Source organism: Typha latifolia, chromosome 1 (genome assembly GCF_019914945.1).
Source record: "Typha latifolia isolate L0001 chromosome 1, TyphaL0001v2, whole genome shotgun sequence".
In the NCBI taxonomy this organism is placed as follows: domain Eukaryota; kingdom Viridiplantae; phylum Streptophyta; class Magnoliopsida; order Poales; family Typhaceae; genus Typha; species Typha latifolia.
The window spans coordinates 10243416-10260985 of NC_133086.1; the positions used below are offsets into that span (position 1 = coordinate 10243416).

The 17570-nt window shown below is 36.2% G+C and overlaps 1 protein-coding gene across 5 annotated transcripts in view; it reads right to left on the reverse strand.

The window, feature by feature from the left end:
• Window positions 1–642: 642 nt before the first annotated feature.
• LOC140780299 (ribulose bisphosphate carboxylase/oxygenase activase 1, chloroplastic-like) overlaps window positions 643–17570 on the reverse strand; it is a 53405-nt gene continuing 36477 nt past the window's right edge. For all 5 annotated transcript variants that reach the window (XM_073125736.1, XM_073125740.1, XM_073125741.1 and 2 more), the window contains 3 exons: window positions 16089–16144; window positions 14346–14438; window positions 643–906 (listed from right to left, as the gene is read on the reverse strand). In XM_073125736.1, the coding sequence (XP_072981837.1) occupies window positions 799–906; window positions 14346–14438; window positions 16089–16144 (257 nt within the window). In that variant the 3' untranslated portion in view covers window positions 643–798. The remainder of the gene's footprint in view (window positions 907–14345; window positions 14439–16088; window positions 16145–17570) is intronic.

A 17570-nucleotide genomic window follows, 5' to 3' on the forward strand; every position in this document is an offset into this window, starting at 1 on the left:
CTTTTCTTTTCATAAAAACTTTGCATAGTTTAGGAAGAAAACAATAAAAAAAAACCATAAAGTGCGCATCTCGTCCAAACTTGAAAATCGAGTGTTTCTACTGCAAATCATCCATAAAAACTGAAAGTGAAAAAAAAAATAACCTTCTTTTGAAACTGATCTACTGAATCTTAACAAATAATTGGCCAAGCATTTACTTTCTCCAAAAAAAAAATTGTCCAAGCTTTTGATTCCGTTCTAACATCTAACGAAATGTTGATAACAATCATATAAAGAGAGATAATTTTCTTAAGAGATATTTCTTAATACTTCCACATAATTTTATCCACCATTTAATTTTCTAATAAGTTCAACACGGAATAGTTGAAAGGGGAAGAAAATATATTACCGTGATTGACATTGCTAATTATGAGTAGCATCCAGTGGATGAAAACTACACCAAGATTTTACAATGCAGGGTAAAATCCAATAGTTATTGGATTCAAAGATTCAATAAAAGAGAAATTCTAGGAAATGGTTTACTTTTGGATGTTGTATTTGCAAATGGTCAAATATGTGAACCACCTATTATTTTAGAAATAAAAATAAAAATAAAAACAATAAAGAACAGCTATCTTTTTGCACTTGCTAAACAAGTTTAAATTTTCTTTGGAAATCGATTTTCCAGTCTACTTTACTTGTAAACCGGCACATCAGCCTGCAAGGTTGCAAAGTTTGGTCCATAATGCAGGTGCAATCTGGTGATCTGTAATAAAAACATTGAAATTTAAGCAAAGTACATCTCCACCAATGTGGTTTCTATTCGTCTATATTCTTCATGTATTCCTTTGATAATCTTGAATTTGTAATCAGTTGCTGCTCCTCGACAAGAGAACGGCCGGACTCAAGTAATGCCTCAATGGTTTGCTGTTTCAAGTTAACAAAACTGAGCGAGTTTATTTCATTATTTTTATAGATCATAGATTTCTTGGAAGGAGAAAGCACAAAAATCAGAAATTCTTTCTCTAAAAGAAAGGCAAATTAGAATTTTACATATTCTATGATCTCCATAAAAGTTCCACCAAATGATCAAACTTGTAAGAAAGCATAATACTCTGTCCAAAACACCAACCTGACTGAAAGATGATTTGGGTCAAGATTTATGATTTTGAGTTTCGATCAAAACAAATCTGTTTTGGTACAAACAGATTGATCAAGATTTTATGATTTCAAGTCAACTGAAACCAACCTGTTTTGGTAGAAACAAATCGAATTTGGCCTTGGGCCACCTTAAAACAATCTCCTGACCAGAAATAAAACTGGTTTCAAGGATGTACAGTAAAGTTTTGGGCAGTTTGGGCTCTTTCAGGACTGAAAAGGATTGAAACGGCCATTTAGTATTTTTGGTTTGAAAATTGGGCCAAATTGTGCAAGTCTGACATGTGATTAACCCAATATTGATCCATGACTTACTCTATTAAATATAGTGTGCTAATTGAAATATTAAGAGAAAAAAGAATTACAGACAAATTTGTGTGATTCCTTAATATATGTAATCCATACTGCTATTTTATTACGGACTAGATCTGGACTGATCCGGACGTAAAAAAATAAGTAATGGTAGCTTCACGAGATAGAATTCTAATGGCTCTAGTTTCACGTAAATAAAATATTTGGATGAAAAGATATAATTAAAATAGTGGAGCAAGGTCAGAACGGGGCAAAATGGAAAATATTTGATGTTGCGGCGGTAGTCGGAGGGTGGAGGACGGCCAAGGGTGGTGGTGGACGGTTGTATAGTATGGTGGATGTTGGAGGTGATGGTGGCTATAGGTTAAAGATAGAATTTGAGTTTCTAATTTAGATCTACTCCTAGAAAAATAAAAACGATCTAATGGCTATGATAAAAACGATAAATGCGAGAATAAGAAAATAACTAAACTCAATTAATTTTTAATAATTGGATGCTTAGATGAATAAAGCTCCTCTATATATGAAGGTCGGGTACAATAAGTCTTACTCGGGCTTAGCCCTAAAGGCTTATACAACTCGAACTAGGACTTGTCTTAAAGACTTATATGACTTAATTGAACTTACCTTAGAGGTTTCTAACTTAGATCTACTCCTAAAAAAATAAAGACAATCTAACGGCTATGATAAAAATAGTAAATGTGAGAATAAGAAAATAACTAAAACTTAATTAATTCTCAATGCTTGGATGTTTGGATGAATAAAGCTCAGTTTCTCTATATATAGTGGTTAAGTACAATGAATCCTAACTCAGACTTATCCCTAAAGGCTTATACGACTCAAACTAGGACTTACCTTAGAGGTTTACATGATTTAATTGAACTTGCCTTAGTGACTTACATAATTTAACTAGGCTTGTCTTAAGGGTTTACACTAAAAATTAATATGACCTAGAGATAAATATGACTTAGCAAAATCAGCCTTTCTTATCTATCTTGGAATGTTTCTTCATTATGCTACAGATGGAGTCATAATATGGAGAAATCTTAAATACGAAAATTGTAGATCATGACGTTTTCGATCTTCTCCAAGTAGTCTCATAATATTCGGTCAACTGATGAATATCTACAGAATATTTTTTTGAAACTGTGCAGAAGTTAATGAAACTTAGCTAATTAAATAAACTCTAACTTACTTAGATTCTAACTAAACTATATAAGAAGAATAAATAAGATAAATAAACTCAATCCATCGATCCAATGTCCTCATGATTGTTTTTACTAAAAGCTCAAATCATTCAATAGTGCAATACATATTTGTCTTTCTGTCTTGAATACGCAACTCTCCCTTCTCAACTTTCTAAATTCCTCTCAATTGTTTTGAACCAGTGAAAGTAGAGCTCAAATAGCCAAAAACTACCTAAGCTCTGAAGTACTGTTCTTTCAAGGCACTGAAAATCAGAGCAAAAACCAAAATTTCAGACCATTATTACATACTAATATAGCACAACCTCTCCAACTCTCTAGGACACTATCTCCCTTCATCATGTAAAACCAAAACGTTTCTTCTTAAATGATGACAATCTTCTTCAAACTTTTGCATACTTAGTCAAGTAAAGGATATAGTTTCTCAGACAACTTTATCTATTGACATTCATAAACAACCTTAATACACATTTTATATACTTAAAATAGTGCTAGTGTAAAATCATCTTCGTTGTCAGTTTTACATAGCCTTCTCTTATGGACCCTTCAGTACTATATTTTCCATTACCAATGCAAGCCTACAGGCTTTATCAACTTTTATAATTTGTGGCTATCTATAGAATGATGTCATGTCACAAGTTTAGGGAATATAATGTGCTTGTCGTAGTATGCACTTGTCAGGAATTCTATCCATACTTCATGCATCATTCATGGTCTATCTAACAAAATCTCTTCCTTTTTCTCTTCACTTTTCAGTTATTGAGGGTCCAACTTGTAAATCCAAGTGAAACTTAATATTGACATTAAGAAATTATGATTTTTAACTATCTTCCTTGATCTGATCATTCTGAAGAAAGACAATTAACTTAATATTCAAGTAATGTACCCAATGAAACCTATCCCGACCTTCCTCCCTCAATGGAAATGAATTCTGTAATGAAGTTTTTCTCTATAGGAAACCCTTTCCATCTCTATCTAATGAAAACACTTCTATTATTATTCTCTCTTTTTTACTTTTCACTTATTCAGGATCCAACTTGTAACATCACGTGAAATTAGCATGCTAAAAAGTTTAAAATTCTTAATTATATTCCTTGATGTGAATTTGGATGAAGGTGTAATATTCTTTAAAAATAAAATGGGCGCATGTGCTCGGCACGTGTTTAGGGATTAGGGTTTAGGGTTTAGACCTGAGGGCCATATCAGGTCGGCTACAAGGAAAAGATTCGAGCGCCATTTTGAGATGACTTCTAATTAATATGGATCCATGTACATAATCCCAAACTGAGATAACTGGCAATATTTAGATTGAGAAGTTTCGCATAATAAAAATTAAACATGTTATCAACCTACTAATTGTTGTATTGTTACTTGTGCTTATTATTCACATTGTGGCATGTTGGTTATTGTTATTGTTGAGTTTTGGTTTTTATATCACATTGTATAAAATTAAATTTTACTGACTTTTGGGTGGATTCACCAATTGAGCTGTTGGGCTTATTTTCATTTGGAAAATACTTCATTGCCTTGTTTTAACTTCTTATATTCTTAAAAGAAACTCATTAACTTTGTTTGGTGAAATAATCTATATTTTTTTTAGATATCTCACCAGTTATTTGGAGCATTTAATAGTCATCTTTTTAACTTCTCCACATGTTCTACCATTCCTAAAGGATGGGATAACCTTTTTATATCTATCATCTCAGTGGAGACTAGAAAACCAATCGCTAAATGTAATAAAGCAATCAATCGCATTGGAAGTTGTTTATGGACTGACTCTATGTCAGAATCTATACAGATTTATCAAGATGATGCATCAAAAGAACTTGAAGAATGCCAATATAAGATTGTTGTTTCCATGGTCTGATACATATCTAGGCATTATCCTTTGGCAATAACATTTGCTTGATCCATTTTTGTCAGAACCAGAATCATAATAAAAAATAAATAAAAATAAATAAAAAAAATTTAGGGGTTGAGAGAGGAGGGTGCACGTGCTCTGCACGTGCAGCCCCTCCCCTCTCCCTCTCCAGCACGCAACGAGGTGCAGAGAGAGAAATCACGCCTAATCCGGATCGGATTAGGTCTAGATTCCTCTTCTAATCTATAAATTAAAATCCTAATCTCTGTTTAAGGATCTGAACTCTTTTCTCTCTCTTCTTCCTCCCCTCTTTCGCTTTCTTCTTCCTCACCGTCGGAGTCGTCGCTGTGGGATCGGCCCGCCGGAGCGCCGCCGAAGCCATCGGAGACCACCACGCGACTCGTTGGTGGTGATTTTTAGTATGTGAGCTAGAGATTTGAGATTTCGGTTGTCTTGCCTAGATTCAGGTGAGTGGGTTCACTCACATGTTTATTTTATTGTATTTCGTATTTTTGTCAGACCATGTAAATTTTCCTGTGTGCATTTAATTATTATATTCAATGCATCACCATACTTCGTGCAAATATTGAAATTTGTAAAAAGAAAAATGAGACTAGTATTGATACGACTTAGAGAACAGTCCCGGTATAAATCGTTTGCAATTTTCCGTGGTGACTCAAGTCTATTTGGAAGTCCAGGGGAAAGTCCTAAATTAGATCACTGCGGTGACTTTCTTAGGTGACTCTGGCGGGGTTAGGGAACAGTCCTAGGATGAATGAGAAAAATTTCTAGGTGACTCTAACTTCTCTCAACGGTTAGAGGAAAAGACAAAGTGTGTTAATCACAGGATGATACCCTCTGATGACCCTAACCGGATCAACTATGAAGAAAAAAGTTCCGAGCGTTATCTCGAGGTGACTTCTAGTTGATGTGGATCCATAGAGTTTAGACCCATTGAGACATATGACAGTATAAATATCAAAAGATGTTAATATGTTGAAAACGTGCAAGGTTTCAAGTTGTAACATCTCTCTCTATTGTTATCACTGTTATTAGTTAGAGAGCATGCCTATTGCATATTGTGATGGATATTGTTACTTTTAGTTTAATTTATTCAGCATTAATATGAATTAAAATGTATTTGGTTAGTGAGTGGATTCCACTCACTGAGCTATAGTTGTTGGCTCATAGGTTCTATTATTTTTTTTGTATTTGTTTATTTATTTCAGATAATAGTCAGCGGGGCGACTGAGCGAGATGTACCCGGACTCCACCTCCACTTAGGATTCACCTTTTTACCTTTCCGCTCTTTTGATTTTTTTACTTTAGATTAGACATTTTATTTATTTAGTTTAGAGACTCAAAAACATTAATATTATTTTATAATTTTTTTTATTGCAATTAGTTATAAAATTTAATAAAGCACGTTCTTATTTATTTATTTATTTTGCCATTGTACACGTAGAGAGTATTAATAAGGCTTCATGCATCTCAAACATATTGAGATGCATGGCCGGTCATGATTCCTATTTTGGGTCGTGACAATGTTGGTATCAGAGCCTGAAAAAAAAAATTGTGTTATCCTAAATCACCCTTAGAGTTGTGTGGAGGTCCGGTGGCATCAGCTCAGGTTCGTTATGAAATTTTTATTATATTCAGTAAAATTTTTCTTATCTCATTTATAAATCTTGAAGGGACAATATGTATACGCGTCGTCGTCGACAAGGAGCTGCGGCCCAGAGTTTATCTCCTGACAGGACTAGTGAGCAAGAGCCGGCTCCTGCTCAAGCGCCAGCTCTTGCACCTACTGCAATTCCTAGTTCGGGATCGGAAACTGCTCCTACATCTGCCCAGATCCCCACTCCTACCCCAGTTCCTGCTACTCATACAGTGGTGTCAGTGCTTCAGACCCTTCTTCAGGCCGTTGGAGGACAGCCATCGCAGACTCCGGCTACATCAGAGTCAAGGCCCCTTAGTCTAGATAGGGGTACAGTGTTTGAAAAGTTTTTGAAGGCATCTCCACCTACCTTTAGAGAGACCACTGATTCGATTGAAGCAGAGGCATGGCTGCTGCGAATCGAGAAGATATTGCGAGTATTGGATTGTTCAGAGGATCAAAAGGTTGCTTTGACGACCTATATGTTTGAGGATCGGGCAGAGCATTGGTGGCAGATGATTGAGCGCCAGTACATTGGATGAGAGAAGGAGCTGACCTGGGGAAACTTTAAGAAGATTTTCTTTGAAAAGTACTATCCTCGGGCATTAAAGAAGAAGAAGCATGATGAATTCTTTGAGCTGAGACAGGGAGGTATGTCAGTGGTGGATTTTGAGGCGAGGTTCACCGAGCTGTTGCGATTTGTTCCACATATAGCGGCGAGCGAGGAAGAGAAAGTTAGCTTCTTCGGGGGTAAGTTGCGGCCAGCCATCAAAGATAGAATATCACTATTCCAGTGTCAGATGCTTCTAGAAATGGTGTCTAAGGCACTCCTCGCCGAGAGAAACATTGGGGAGCTTCGCCAAGAACGAGAACAACAGCATCCACAGAAGAAGCCGAGGAGGTACCAGGAGCAAAACAGAGGAGGTGGTCAGTTTTCTGGACATCCCTTGAGGGCCGGGAGTGGACCAAACCCTTATGGGGGAGGTCCCAAACAGAGTCAGCCTAAAAATTGTACGAGGTGTGGACGCTCACATTCGTCTAGTGTTGGGTGCAATGGAGTACCACGAAGCTGCTACAACTGTGGGAGACCCGGCCACTTAGCGAGAGATTGCAGAGCACCACATGGGGGATGGCGCCCGACTTCTCAGCAGGATCAACAACATCGACCGTCCCAGTCTGGCACAGCAAACAATAGGCTTCCAGCAAGTAGCGAAAATCCAGGAGCGAGGCCAGGGAATAAAGGAAGAATTTATACCTTGACTCAGGAAGAGGCTGAAGTCCTTTATCTATTTCTTCCATACCAACTAAAGTCCTTTTTGACTCTGGAGCCTCTCATTCTTTTGGTTCACCTGATTTTCTCTCTTTATTACCTATTGCACCTGAGATTATGGAATCATATTTAGCAGTGACTACACCCATAGGGAGGACCATACTTTTAAATCTTATCTACAGATCTTGTTTAGTAGAGATAGACAGTCAGAAACTTCCAGTAGATCTTATTTGTCTAGACATGCATGATTTTGATGTTATACTGGGTATGGATTGGCTATCTGCACATCATGCTATAGTGGATTGTAGAATAAAAAGGGTTACATTTTCTATCCCGGAGAAGCCAGAGTTTTTCTTCCAGGGTGAGCGAAAGATTCCTACGACCAATATTATCTCAGCACTTCAAGCAAATCGATTAATGAAGAAAGAATGCCTAGGCTTTTTAGCATCGGTAGTGGGCGTGGAGCGTGCAGAGCAGGAGATTCATGAACTTCAAGTGGTAAATGAATTTCCAGATGTTTTTCCTGAAGATCTACCTGGTCTTCCACCTGATAGAGTAGATCTGCTCCCTGGCACTGAACCAATATCAAAGGCACCCTACAGGATGGCACCGGCAGAACTTAGAGAGTTGCAGACCCAACTTCAAGAGTTGCTGGATTTGGGTTTTATTCGTCCGAGTGTATCACCTTGGGGAGCACTAGTTTTGTTTGTAAAGAAGAAAGATGGATCGATGCGTCTTTGCATTGATTATCGGGAGTTAAATAAAATCACTGTGAAGAACAGGTATCCACTACCCCGGATTGATGATCTTTTTGATCAACTGCAAGGCTCTCAGGTCTTCTCAAAAATCGATTTGAGGTCTGGCTATCACCAATTGAAGATTAAGAATGAAGATATTGCAAAGACAGCATTTAGGACTCACTATGGCCATTATGAGTTCTTAGTGATGCCTTTTGGCCTTACAAATGCACCTGCAGCTTTTATGGACTTAATGAACCGGATCTTCAAAACCTTCTTGGACTAGTTTGTTGTGATATTCATTGATGTTATATTGATCTATTCCAAGAGCAAAGAAAAGCATGAGGAACACCTGAGGATAATACTTCAAATTCTTCGTGAGGAAAAACTTTATGCCAAGTTTAAGAAGTGTTAGTGATGCCTTTTGGCCTTACAAATGCACCTGCAGCTTTTATGGACTTAATGAACCGGATCTTCAAAACCTTCTTGGACTAGTTTGTTGTGATATTCATTGATGTTATATTGATCTATTCCAAGAGCAAAGAAAAGCATGAGGAACACCTGAGGATAATACTTCAAATTCTTCGTGAGGAAAAACTTTATGCCAAGTTTAAGAAGTGTGAGTTTTGGTTGGATGAGGTGGCATTCTTAGGACATATAATCGGTAAGGATGGAATCAAGGTGGATCAAAAGAAGATAGAGGCTGTTAGCAAATGGCCGAGGCCTACTTCAGTATCTGAAGTACGCAGTTTTCTTGGATTGGCAGGCTACTATAGGAGGTTTGTGGAGGGATTTTCACGGATTGTCTTGCCACTTACTCACCTCACCAAAAAGGGGGTGAAATTTGAGTGGTCAGATAATTGTGAAAATAGCTTCCAAGTGCTCAAGCAGAGATTGATTTCAGCTCCTATCCTTTCATTTCCGACTGAGGGCGGTAACTTTGTAATTTACAGTGATGCATCCCGACAGGGTCTCGGTTGTGTTTTGATGCAGTATGGAAAGGTGATAGCTTATGCATCTAGACAACTTAAGATTCATGAGAAGAACTATCCTCCTCATGATCTTGAGTTGGCTGCGGTGGCTTTTGCACTAAAGATTTGGCGTCACTACCTTTATGGAGAATCTTGTGAAATTTTCACTAATCACAAAAGCCTCAAGTATATTTTCACTCAGAAAGAACTTAATTTGAGGCAACGCAGGTGGCTAGAATTAATCAAGGATTATGATGTTAGTATCAATTACCATCCTGGGAAGGCAAATGTGGTAGCCGATGCTTTGAGCAGAAAATCATCAGAGGGTCACTTATCAGCACTTACTTGTCAGCTATGTATTATTGAAGAATTTAGACGCCTGAAGATTGAAGTAACATCAAACCCAGAGAGAGTAGCTATTTGCAACCGGCTAGTGGTCAAACCTACACTTTTAGATCGCATCCAGACTGCTCAATTAGAGGATGTCAACCTCAAGAAGATCTTGGAAGGATTAGAAAAAGGAGAAGCTCCTAGCTATTCAAGATCAGATGAAGGATTAGTCAAGTACCAGAATCGAGTCTGCATCCCGGCTAGTGAGGAGTTAAAGAATGAAATTATGTTAGAGGCTCACAGTTCAGGATTCAGTATCCACCCAGGCAGCACAAAAATGTATAGAGATTTACGAGAAAACTTCTGGTGGAATGGCATGAAAAAGGACATAACAAACTTTGTGGCCAGATGTCTCACTTGTCAGCAAGTCAAAGTTGAGCACCAAAAGCCTAGGGGATGTTACAGCCTTTGCCTTTATCGGAATGGAAGTGGGAGGATGTGACTATGGACTTTGTCTCAGGATTCCCCCGCACTAGATCAAATCATGATGTAATTTGGGTAATTGTGGACAGACTAACTAAATCTGCTCACTTTTTGGCCATTCGTATGACTTACTCTTTAGATCGTCTTGCGCAGCTTTATATTAGAGAGATTATTCGACTCCATGGCGCACCTTTGTCTATTGTATCTGATCGAGATCCTCGTTTTGTTTCTAAATTCTGGCGGAGCCTTCATTCAGCTATGGGCACACGTTTGAGATTCTATCACCCGCAAACTGATGGACAATCCGAGAGGACTATTCAAACCCTTGAGGATATGTTGCGAGCATGTTCTTTGGAATGGAAAGGAAATTGGGATGATCATCTTCCACTCATGGAGTTCTCATATAATAATAGCTACCATTCGAGTTTGGGATTAGCACCTTACGAGGCGTTATATGGTAGAAAATGCAGATCTCCACTTTGTTGGTTTGAGGTTGGTGAAAGACAATTGTTGGGACCTGATATAGTACAAGATGCCACTCAGAAAATTGTCAAAATTAAAGAAAAGCTCCTTGCAGCTCAAAGCCGTCAAAAGAGCTATGCTGATAATCGGAGAAGAAATCTTGAGTTTCAAGTGGGTGACATGGTTTTCCTAAAGGTGTCAATTGATTAGGTTTGGTAAGAAAGGAAAGTTGAGTCCTCGCTTTATTGGACCTTTTGAAGTGTTAGAGCGCATTGGAGAGGTGGCCTATCAAATAGCACTGCCACCTAGGTTATCTAAAGTACATAATGTCTTCCATGTATCTATGTTGAGAAAGTATGTGCCGAGTGCAGATCATGTGATCGACTTCGAGCCTTTCGAAATCCAAGAAAATTTATCTTATGAAGAGCAACCTATGGAAATTCTAGAGACTCAGCAAAGAACTCTTCGAAATAGGGTAATCTCTTTCGTAAAGATTTTATGGCAAAATCACAAGCCGGAAGAAGCAACTTGGGAGCATGAAGATGAGATGAGGGAAAAGCATCCAGAGCTATTTCCTCAATCTTCATAGCGTCTGTTACGGTATTATTTTTATCCTTTCCTTACGCTCATTTTAATTTCGAGGACGGAATTTCTTTTTGTTGGGAATAGTTGTCAGAACCAGAATTAAAAAAAAAAAATTTAGGGGTTGAGAGAGGAGGGTGCACGTGCTCTGCACGTGCAGCCCCTCCCCTCTCCCTCTCTAGCACGCAACGAAGTGCAGAGAGAGAAATCACGCCTAATCCGGATCGGATTAGGTCTAGATTCCTCTTCTAATCTATAAATTAAAATCCTAATCTCTGTTTAAGGATCTGAGCTCTCTTCTCTCTGTTTAAGGATCTAATCTATAAATTTATAATTTTTTTTATTGCAATTAGTTATAAAATTTAATAAAGCACGTTCTTATTTATTTATTTATTTTGCCATCGTACACGTAGAGAGTATTAATAAGGCTTCGTGCATCTCAAGCATATTGAGATGCATGGCTGGTCATGATTCCTATTTTGGGTCGTGACAATTTTGTTTTGTATATTTTTGTAATCATCTATCAATTAATCATATGTCTAATTCTCGTTTGCTGTAAGTTAAGGGAGCTGCTTCTCAAATCGCTCTCCTTTTATAGGGATCAGCTAGATTTGGTATTCTTGGAGAGAGCATCTTAAATTTAACAGAATATATGGGTTTAGGAGATTCTATTGTTGTTTCTTTGCCATTAAAGAAGTGCAATTATGGGACAGTTTTGCTAGTCAGTGAAATTAAACGTTATACTCTTGCTTTATTTTTTATGTCCTTGCTTGAGTTACATTATTTGTTCGATCCGGATGCAGTGGTTACATGACACATTTGCGATGCTACCCACAGATGCTAATGATCACACTGTACAGAGATATGCTCGAGCCTATATTTTATCACTTTTGGGTGGCTGCATTTTGGATGACAAGTTAGGAATTGCGGTCTAGTTGATTTATTTACCTCTACCATGGGACTTGTAGCACACTAGCACCATTAGTTGGGGTAGTGCAGCTATAGTAGTACTTTATCAAGAGTTATGTCGAGCTTCTCGCCTCGGTGCATTAGAGATAGCTGGCCCTCTTATCTTGTTACAAGTTTAATCTACTTTTATTTGTTTTGTTTGTTCTATTTTATAAGATGATATACATATATATTGGTATATTTGGTTTGGGCATAGGAACACCAATATGTTGGACGACCAGATAGGCTCCCACCTCCTATCGAAGCAGTTGGTGATCATATAATACCACCCCCACCCGTAGTACCATCCCCACCTATTGATCCACTTGGTGCAAAATGGTGGTGTTGCTTGACTTTTGAGCATAATCTGGCACAACATGTCTTGCAATCAATTAGATCAACAGAGAGATGATTAGGTAGCTGATAGTTAATAATAGAAAGTAAACATATTTTATTTTTCACTAATTATTTTATTGTAATGTAGATGATATGGGAAACATATATTGAAGATTGGAATTTGCTCCTATTGCAATCTCAATGGCCCAACTATTAAATGGATTGGATATGGATCCTGAAATTACACTGGGATTAAGATCTGACCCGAGTTCAAAATTTGGCAAAGCTATATGGATCCAAGGTTAATCTTAATCATCTGATTGAACCTTATCCGGTTATGGACCTAATATCCTCAATGAATAAATCTCTTACTCTTAGTCATTTTAATCTTCAATATTCTCCTCCATAGTTTATTGTCGGTAAAGCTACTTGCAAACGAAAAGAAGGTTACTGCTTGGTTTAATTGTTTTTTCATTGTCAAATACCGATAATGATAGCAAGCCAAAAAGATGCACCAATTGAGCTTCTTTAATATTTTAGAAGTTGTTCGGTGTGGTGAATGAACATGGTGCATCGTGCTTTATTTACCTCTAGGTGGGATTTTGGCTTTTCGACCTTTAGTTATAGTAGGGGTTTTTAGTTTTAAATTTTAGGAACTATCAGTTGCCTTAGTTTCATTTGGAAAACATTGGTTGTATATCTTGAGTATCTTTATTTATTTGAGAGTTTGGATTGGAGTTATTAAATAAATTTTGAGTTTATTCTATAGAGTTGGATAGTTATTATTAGGCCCGGTGTATTTCAAGCCTATTGGTACTGTCATGACTCTGAAATCGGGTCGTGACAAAAGGCAATTAATTTAGTAATCTAGTAATGCATGACATGAAAATGAAAGTTTTGTCTCTCTCTATTGGAAACACTTTCCACCACTAAAATTGCTGTCTTCTTGAACAGTAATAGAAAGGAGAAAGTTTTGTCTCTCTATTGGAAACACTTTCCACCTCTAAAAACTGCTGTCTTCTTGAACAGTAATAGAAAGGTCACTACTTCTGTCTGTTCTGAAATTCTATCCTCTTATAACTAATAAGGAGGCATCATCAAATATGCATAAAACTTGCATTCATTTTACTTAATTGATAGCTGACTGCCTGTCTCCACCATTCAACAATAACAATGTGTCTCTATAAGGAGTTGAATCTCCTAGTAAAGAAGCAAAATGCCTCTCTCATTCTGGAACCTAATTTCCAATTTGTTGGCATTCTATATGAAGCATCATCACGAAGAGTAATAATAGATCTCTAATCATTTGATGCACATTTATGATTGAAAAAAACTGGGGCTCATACTCATTTCTTTTCCTGTCTTTAGTATTGCAAGAATGGAGTGTCATTTATAATGTTGAGAAATAATAAAAAGAGTTAAATATATTTTATCCATCTATATTTATATTCAAAATCACTTTATTTAATCAAAAAGTCTCAAATCAATATCTGCACTTAGGACTTAGTTTTTCTATCAAAATTAAACGAGCATGCCAAAAAATATTTAATTTAAAATTGAATGGTGGGCTGAATTTCCTCTATTTCTAGTTTTTTATGGACAAAAATGTCCTTCCCTTCTTATATAGGCCTTTCTTTCTCTTCAAAGAATACCCATATTTTTTATCCTCTTATTTTCTATATTGTGCAAACTATATAGTAAATATTATTAAATCTGGATTTTTATGAAGTTTAGTAGTTAAATCACATCTAGGAAGAAGATAATATGTGTTAAACAAAACTTAGATCAATACCCAATATATTTTTCCTAATAAACTCTACGAAGTATTTGGGCCATTTGGGCATGCAACATTAACTTTAAAAGAAAATCGAACGGTCTCATTTTTATCGTAAGTACATGAATTAATTTAAGACTTTTTGAGTACAGAAGGGTAAAATAATTTTGGGCATAAATACAAGAGAGTAAAATATATTTAATCCTAATAAAAAAACATCAATAAATGGACAAATATGAAGTATGAGATGCATGTAGAAGTGGCTAAGAAAATTTGCTACCTTAGGAGGAACAAAAGTAGGAAGTTTGCCCTTCTTTCTTCCCTCAAGAAGTTTCTCTCCAAGTTTTTCATATCCACCAATATCACTTACCCACTACAAGTTGAAAGTAAAATAAGTGAAAATAAATAATCTATAAAATGATTGTTACAAGTGATAAACCTATGAAATTGAAAAACTATAAGTGGAGGTTACATTACAGAATATAAAATATGTTATCGAAATAAAACAACTAAGATTATGGAAGTGGGAAGCAATGTTATTATCCTAGGAAGGTACATTTGGAAATCTGGGGATAAGTAGGCCCTAGTTCTTTAGGAAGTACATTATGGGTCTCTTCTTTCACTCCTACTATGGCTGATTAGCAATCACAGAAGCCAAGGTATCTGAAAGTTTCCCAACCGGAGGAGCATACACCAAATATGATGGGAAACCTTTTCATATGAAAGAAAGAATGCCTAGGCTTCAGAAGCTTCTCTTGTAATAATTAAGTCTCTATGATCAAATAAGGTTCAGGAATGTACTAGGACCATTCAGTTTGAAACATGTGAGCCAATAGTTGGAAAGGACAGGTTGAGGTGGTAACGTAACTTGTCTATGGTAAGAAAATTAATGCTAATGTAATTGAAGCTAAGGATCGAATAAAAGAATAAGGATAAAATCATAAAAACTTCCTCAACTTGATAAACCTTGCATTTGTTTTTATGTGGATTTTTTGGAAGATAAATTAGATTTCTCTAAAAAGAGAGATAAAAGTACTTGTAAGGCTTTTCTAGATCTGAAATGGAGGAGAGAGAGAGAGAGAGAGAGAGAGTAAAAAAAAAATAAAAACAAAAGGAAAAGCAGCTAAGGGGCATCAACTATTGATCTCCCTTGAGTTGGATCCAAATGAATCCGACAAGACCTTTTTACAGACTGTTTCGGCCGTTCCGGATTGGGATCGGCTAAAATTGCCATCAATTCTCTAGACCACATGGATGCCACGTAATTGATACTCATTCTTCTTGATTATGTGTAGGAACACTATATTTAGATTATGTACCTCAATGCTAACTCCATCCTCGCACCACTAACATGAGACATCAATGCAGTGAGAGTTACTATACTGAATCAATCAAGCAAGGCTACAAGAACATTAAGGAAAATGATACTCCATTTGGAGTTGCAAGTAATAAGAGTGAAATAAAGATGAATTCTTAATAGGACTTCTTCTAACTATGTGTGTGTGTGTGTGAGAGGGGGGAGAGAGAGAGAGAGAGAGAGAGAGAGAGAGAGAGAGAAGAAGAGAAAAGAAGAAAAGAGAGATATGAGGCAAGTTCATTCAACATTTTCTCGAATCTCCCCTTTTATCAACCTTCCTCTCCCAAACAACAACAATAATGAACTGTCTGATAGCAAGCAAAAGGCAGAATAAAATCTTTGATGAATGATGATAATATTGTAAGGGGACATTGTAAAAGAGAAGAAAACCCATAATTCTTGTTTAACTTGCTTTAAATTTACTAATTATGCTTGTTTCATATAAGAAAAAGGTAAATTGGAACCTGTACTATCATGTTGTTGAGTAATGGACGAGAAAACTCATAGATTAATTGGTAGAAGTAGAGAAATAAACATAATGATTATTTAATAATTCAAAAAAATAAGAGGAATAGATAAATGCCACCAACTAAATCTTCTATGTTCACGAATTTCAAAAATAAATTTAAGTCCTACAAATGTTTCATCTCTCAAACATATGAATACCTTGGAGATTGATTGATCATAAGTCCTAGACCTCATAGCTCCATAAAAGTCTAACGCTGCACAAGTGAATATGGATATTCTTTACTAAATCATTGCACATGTAAAATGGAAAATATTAGAATGAATCTATCCTATATCATAATTTTCTTATTGACTGATACAAAAGTAGTTTAATCAAAATTAGAAATAGAAAGAAGAAAGCCAAAAAATAGAATTGTGTATGTAGTTATATCTGTCTTGATATTCAACTACAAAGCTTGACAAACAGCATGTAAAACAAAAAATTATAATTACTGCTAATAACTTAGTATTATCATCTCATGTATTGCTGCACAAATATCTTAAGTGTCAGCATCATGGTTTCAGCTTCTGTCCACACCCTCTCATAAAACTCCATAGTTGTCCATGTGAATACATATAGTCAAGGCAAACATGCCATTGACATGAGGCTATGTTCAAACTTTTGGTGTTTTTCCTATATTACATAGTAAGAAGCACTAACTTTTAGCTAGTTGATGTGGGCATCATCTTCAATTTGACCAAAATAAAATTGCTTGAGTCCAATTTTGGTCTAATTGTTGATTTTTAATTCAAATTATCAATTGAATTAGTCAATTGATAGATATGGTAGCCTATATGCGGGGGATGTCCGCATTGAGTTATTACCTAAATTGGGTTAGTCAATTTAGGTAAGACTTAATCAATTAGGATCCTATTAGGAAATAAATTTCTATTAGAATCTTAATTGATAGTTATAGTAAGCTTATATGTGGGGGATGTCCACATTGATTTATTACCTAAATTGGGTTAGTCAATTTAGGTAAGATGATCAATTAGAGTCCTATTAGGAAATAAATTTCTATTAGAATCATCTAGAATCAAAGTTGTTAACCTATTTAAGGGTTATTGCATGAGAAACAAAGACAAATTGGAACAAGATTTATTTGAGATCTCTCACTTTCTCTCCTGTAGTCTTCTTCTTCTTCTTCTTCTTCTTCTTCTTCTTCTTTCTTTCTTTAGCCCTTTCTCCTACTCTGTCTTAGGATTCTTCTCTAATCTCTTCTACTTCCTCTCTAAACCTCTCTCCTTCTTCAATCTCTACTTTCGTTGGTTACTGCTGCTGTCCAGAAGATTCCGGTAGTGAAAAGAAATCTTTGGGTGCCCGGACGTGAAGAGGAGGACTTGGTTTCAAAGTAAAAGCACTACTATTTTATTTATTGGTAAACCTAAACTCTATAGTCTTTCCTTACACCATATTTTAGGTCTTTCTACTATCAACATACCTATTTGAGAGTTAAGGAAGCTACTGCCTTATCTGAGTGGTTTTCTCTCCTTCTATCTAGTAGTGATCCTTTTAATCAATTAACTTCTTATTAGTTATTGCTTATTATATTTTACTTTAGTCACTTGTTTGGGTCAATTGTTCTCCAAAACATTGCATTCATACTAGATTTGCATCACTAGTTAATCTTTTATTTTAAC